Genomic DNA, 5,822 nt, shown 5'->3' with positions numbered 1-5,822 from the left:
CCCCCCAGTTGCTGCGTACGCACACCGTACAGGCCGGGCCAGCTAGGCAAGGCCAAGCCGGGCCGGGCAGAGCCGTGCAAAACGCGCTTTAAAACCAAACTAATAAAAAGCGCGTTTCTTAAGCAAAAACAGCAAGCCGCCGGGTCTAGAATATAGCAACAAAACGTTGCACTGGTGCAGCGTTGGAAGGCAGCACAGCAGCGCCCCAGACTTGTTGTCGGAGTCCCTCCCCTTCCCGGACACAACACTCACTTCCTAGTAAGGTGAAACAAATCAATCCTCGTCTAACATGTATCCTCAAACGTTTTCCTCCCACGAAACCAACACCAGCCCCGCTGGATCTCATCAAACGTCTCCAAATACTACCAATTAAATCACACGGCGTGTCTCGCACTTGCGCTCCCGTTTATTTCGCATCTTTATTCCGAGGGGGGCTGCTGCCGAGACGTGTACACCTGTAACCAAAGCGTGTATCGGCGATTTGGGGAGTGGGTTGTAGGTTGTTTGCATATCAGTGTGCTTACACTCTTTCATCTAGACGTGTTATCATCTGTTGTCATTTGACTGTGATTTTCTGACAGCATCTAGGCTATTCAAAACCAGAGCTAAGTAGCCTACTGCAACATCTTGGACCGTTGAACCCTCGTCCCACCCCCAGTGGGACACGAACTTCTAACTCGTGTCAATGCCACGCTTTTATAAGCTAAAGATGACATTTAAGTCGTTGTAACCTTACACTACTAGTTGTTGTGATTTGCGATACTGTATATAAGTTTGTTTTTTAGTTGATAGCCCGAGAAGTTCCGAAAGGCTCCGTCTCTTTTGACGGAGGTTTGGGATTTTTTTTAAAGCAAAGGGAGAGAGAGGGAGAGAGAGGGAGAGAGGGGGGAAAACAAGACAATTAAAAAGATTGACAGGTAGGCTCCTCTGTCAGGGGTGACGCTTGTGGAGAGGGGAGGAGTAAAAATGTAGCAGGAAAAGCCACTCGATGCGTCTGTCTATCAGTTGAGACTGTCTGAAACAGCTTCTGGATCCACCGCGTTTCCATTTTTTCTTTTTCGGGAGCCCTCGGATCAGTCCCTGGAGTTCCCCACCCTCTCCTTTTGCTTTTTTAAGAGAGAAATATTTGAGTCCATGTCGGTCTGATCTGCTGTTGGCGAAGCTTGGATGCGTCTGCGTCTTGTTTGTTTCCCCTCTCTCTCTCAAGTGCTATCCTCTCTACCGCATCAGCCACCCCTCCAAAAACCCGACTCTGTCCAAGATGCGATGAGATGAGCGTTGGAAATTATTTCCTCGAGTCTTAAAACGTAAGTAAGCGAGAAAGCCGGCTCGTCCCATTTAATTTTTTTTTGTGTGTGTCAATGGTGGAGAAAACGGGGAAGGACGGGAGGGAGGAAAAAGTCTCTGCCGGACTGGTGAGGCTGGATCCGGGCTGAGGTGGCGTGGTGGTGACGGGACTGACATTAACCCATCTAATGCCTGTCTATCTGTTTTCTCCTCTCCCCTTTCTCTCTTTCAGGTTTCTGGCAGAAGAAGAGAAGGAAGCACAAGGATACATTACTTATCAGAGCTGTGCGCTGCGCTCACACGGGACTTATTTGTTTTGTTACCGCCAGAGTTTATTTATTTTTTAGTTTTGGTGTGCGTAAAAGGCGCAGCAAAGTCTCACCCCCCCCCCCCCCCCCCCCCCCCCTCCAAACAGCACTGGAGATTAGGGAGATTTTTTTTCCACGGGGAGTGAACTGAAAACTTTGATTTCAAGGTGCTTTTTTCTCTGCTGTTTCTTTTTTTGTACCCTGCCATGAGAGACATGGAGGAGGATGATCTTTGATGAACATGAAGGTGTCAGGAGCTGGTAGAATCCCTTCGTAATTTGTGTCCTCATCGACGAAGCCAACCCAGCTATTAAGTCCAAAAAAGAGCAGGCAGTTTGAGAAAGAAGACATTTTCAGCTCCGAGATCAAAAACCTTCCCCGAGAAACGGGATGATTTTTCAAAACTGACAGACTTGATTCGTTTGTAATTGCTGCATGAGAAGCACCGTGGAAAGTGACGGTCACTATGCCGAGGAGAAAGCAGCAAGAGCCGCGGCGATCAGCAGGTATAACCCGCCCCTCCATAACGACCATTTTCATCCCAGCCTATAGTTTTTAATAAGTGTCAACATGAAAATATCTCCTTCCACATCACGTTGTTTACTTGTGCAACATGCTGAGATTTATTTGACAACTCTGTTTAAATTTAAATTGTAATTGTAATCGCAATTCAGCCCCTGACCCACAGTTTAAAATGTGTCTAATTGCGCAAATGACGCACATATCTGCGCAATGGCACTTTGAGATTTTTTTTTTTTTATCCTCCTTTGCCAGGAAAGTTCTCTTAAGAATAGTGAGATAAACTAAATGGCATGTTATGGGGATAAAAGGGGGCTTTTGAGGTTTTAGAGTGAGTAATGATGAATAATTGACTGGGAAAGAAGGGGGAGAGAAATCGTGAGAGGCGGATTTTTTTCCTTTCTCTCTGTTTTATTAGAGGATTGCCATCCTTGATTTGATGCGTGATTGATCGCCTGTCATGTGACAGTCTTTGATCTATTCATCCCCTATAAACATCAATAAATCCTTCCATGAAGACCCAGGCATGTCTGCTAGGTTTAGCCACACACACACAACCCTCCTGTTGTCTCGAAGAGAAACTGAAAAGCATACAAAGTTGCAAATTAGGGTGGAAAATCGCCCTCATTTTATTTTCAGGGAAGGTACTAAAAGCAGATGAAAGGATAGTGTGTAGGTTGAATAGATCACAGGGAAAATCAAACCCAAACACTCCTTTAAAATCAGGTGTTTGACTCTCCTCGTATGCTTTTAAATGTTGAGGTTTTGCACGTTCCCATACAAATTCACCCAACATTCACTGTAAGAATCAGTCCAGTAATGGAATCGATATCCACTGCTGGAGGGTAGTATAATGTTTGCAATGTGACCAACTGATAAAACCAGGTCTTGGCAGAGGAGCGACAAGGTTGACTTCTAGTGGTTTGGATTTGGACTCCCCCTTTTTCCTCTCGTCTCCCTGCAGCCTTTAAACAAATGTAAATGAGTGACAGGGGTTTCTACCTCTGTGCTAATGAGGCCGAGCCTTTGAAGTTAGGCATTAACAACTGGAGTGAACAAAAGACAGTTACAGAATTTTAAAGAGATTTGGAAATATGAGGTGCAAAGCGAGTCGAACAGGAGGGCCAGCCGACGAAGACTTTGAACTCAGCAGTTGTTTTGTTTTTTTTAATATTATTTTAAGCAGGGAGCTGGAGATGGTGGTGGGGAGGTGGAGGAGGATGAGTAGGAGTGTAGGATGGAGAACATACAACCGGGGCTTGCTGTCGAAGTCTTCCTTTTTCCTTTGCATTTCTAGCAAAGCACCTTTTACGGGATTTCAGGCCTACTCTGCAAAGAAAGGACTCAGACTTAGATATTCAGTCTCGCTTTACTTTTCTGTGTGTGTGTGTGTGTGTGTGTGTGTGTGTGAATTTGTGTGTGTGTGTGTGTGTGTGTGTGAGAGTGAGTGAGCGAGTGAGTTTGGGGTTGTTGTTTTGGCGAAATAGCCCAATGTAAAAGATCGGCCGTGTTGGGAGCAGAGGACTCATGTTAAGGTTTCTGCATGTAGTTGGAGGCATGAAAACATGACATCGCTGTGAGCCCTTTCCTCTCTCTCTCTCTCTCTCTCTCTCTCTCTCTCCCTTTCTCACACACACACACACACACACACACACACATACACACACACACACACACACATGCCATTATCCATTACATTGCCCACTGAGTGCCATGCACATCATGGGATGTAATGGTCAATCACAGCTTGGCAGACGGTATGTTTTCCATTCGTCCATGAACATGACAGTCGGTCGGAGATAACGCCTTCCACTACATGCTCCCAGTAGCAACAAATAACACACACACACACACACACACACACACACACACACACTGGGCTAGTCTGATGCTCCATTGGGAGCTGGTACTGACCTGTGGCTTCTCCGTGCTGCTGCTCAGAGAGGAAATAGCTCTTGGTGGGACTGAGCATGGAAATCAGAGCTCAGACAATTAAAGCAAAAATAGCAGACTTGTCTTGACAGAATTAGTTTATTCTGACCTTGTACCTTTTTTTTGGACAATATAATTTCCACAACACCAGCAATGGCAAATGTCATAATTGTGGATTGTGAATTAAATGTCCTTCATGGTCTTGTAGCATCTACTGGATTTATGTGTTCCTCATTCTCCTGTAAACTTCTAAATTTCCTAATAATGTAGAGGATTGTTTAGGGCAAATCTAACAGTTTCATAAAGACAAATCTAAATTTTGTCACACAATGTAATTTATTTTCCCAAATAATATTTGGAAGCCAATGTGCGTGTACATGGTGTTAAGATCAAGAGAAAATGGCCAAAACACAAGGCATTTTTTTTAGACTACATGTAGCTCTCATTACACTTTTTGTGTTTTTATAGTTTTCATTTAAGAATCCAAATCCAAGCCGGAAAGCTGAGATGGAAAGAAACCTTGGAAACCTGCATTAGTGAGTGTGTGTAAAAAAAAGAAGTATATAGGGTATATATTTTTCCAGCATGCATTTTATAGTGCACACATTCATGTTCCTGTGTGTGTTATTACACTTGTAGCCTCGCTTCATCATTAAACGACTAGTTGGAGGGGGGAATTAGAAAGGCAGGAAGAATAAAAAGACAGAATGTTGTGACGCCGTCTTTCATCCATCCAAGGCAGGCTAAGATAGTCTTAAAGGAGGAGGACGAGGAGGAAGAGCAGATAAGATAGTCACTCTTATTTCTGTGGAACACGATGGTTAATTACCAGAAAGTGTGTGCGTGTGTATAGGTGGTGGTGTTGGGGGTAAGGTTGCTTCCTGTTGGCTTCATTAGAGAGAGCCCTAATTATCTGTGGAGCTGATGGATTTGTGACAGGCCCTAACGATTAATGCTGACAAATTCAGTAAGGTGTCAAGTCCGCAGCTGCCTTGATGTAATCAAGTTGATATTATACAGTCCCCATAGCCCCTAGTGCAGCACCAACTCAATTTGCCTGTGCAGGTGACAAATGGACTTTGCTACCTGACTAATCACGTCAGGAGACAATGCCAGTTAATGACCTCAGTAAGCCCCCGCCACCCCCACTCCTACCACTCTTACAACCTCGTAATAATCAAGCCAGAGCAGCCACACCACATCGCAACCTTTCCCTCTGTTTTCCTTTTTCCTTTTTTTTGATCGTCGCATTCCTTTGTTTTCATTTCAATCCCTTCAATTGCAACGCTTAATTTTTGTGTCGAGGACGCAGTGCATTTTCTTAAAGTTTCCTCTTGTTGCTGGAATATAAGCGTGGAAATGTTTCAACCGTTGCAGGAGATTCATTTATTTGTATTTTAATGACACAGCTCTGGCCTGTTCTAACAACTTGATGTATCAGCACTCCAAAGTATACCCAGGGACCATTTTTAAAATATAGAAATTCTGTTGAAGTTTTTACACGTTTGCATGTGTTGCAGCCCTGCTAGTAAATCACCACCACATCATAACACGCTCTGTACGTACTTTGGCTGAACGTCTTCCCAACTCAGTGCTGTAGCCGCCTCGCTGAAGGCCTCCAGTTTATTTCCGAGCTGGAGAATCACAGTGCCCAGGGATTAATGATTTTGCATGCCCGGGGTAGCTAAGATTACACAGCGACCTTTGTGCTCTTACTTGACGATGCTGTTATGTGATATTCTCCCCTCCAAATAATCAACTTGCTGAGATTTATGT

At 44.4% G+C, this 5,822-nt stretch overlaps 2 protein-coding genes across 3 annotated transcripts in view; one reads left to right on the top strand and one right to left on the bottom strand.

Moving 5' to 3' along the window:
* The window catches only part of LOC117945893 (prostaglandin reductase 3-like), a 4,640-nt gene extending 4,076 nt beyond the window's left edge, over positions 1–564 (bottom strand). Inside the window, exon 1 of the mRNA XM_034873626.1 lies at positions 1–564. This exon is cut by the window's left edge and continues 380 nt beyond it. The gene's annotated coding sequence lies outside the window, so the exon portion shown is untranslated.
* Positions 1–5,822, top strand: part of LOC117945892 (teashirt homolog 1-like) — a 32,901-nt gene that overhangs the window by 813 nt on the left and 26,266 nt on the right. The window contains exons 1-2 of one of the 2 annotated variants that reach the window (XM_034873624.1): positions 665–1,307; positions 1,520–2,101. In XM_034873624.1, coding sequence (XP_034729515.1) covers positions 2,062–2,101 — 40 coding nt within the window. In that variant the 5' untranslated portion in view covers positions 665–1,307; positions 1,520–2,061. Of the gene's footprint in view, positions 1–664; positions 1,308–1,519; positions 2,102–5,822 lie in introns of those variants that run through there. The other variant, XM_034873625.1, reaches the window with a different exon arrangement.

This window comes from Etheostoma cragini, chromosome 6, assembly GCF_013103735.1.
Source record: "Etheostoma cragini isolate CJK2018 chromosome 6, CSU_Ecrag_1.0, whole genome shotgun sequence".
Taxonomy (NCBI): domain Eukaryota; kingdom Metazoa; phylum Chordata; class Actinopteri; order Perciformes; family Percidae; genus Etheostoma; species Etheostoma cragini.
Note: the sequence above shows the minus strand (reverse complement) of the source record. Positions and strands in the feature narration are given on the sequence as shown.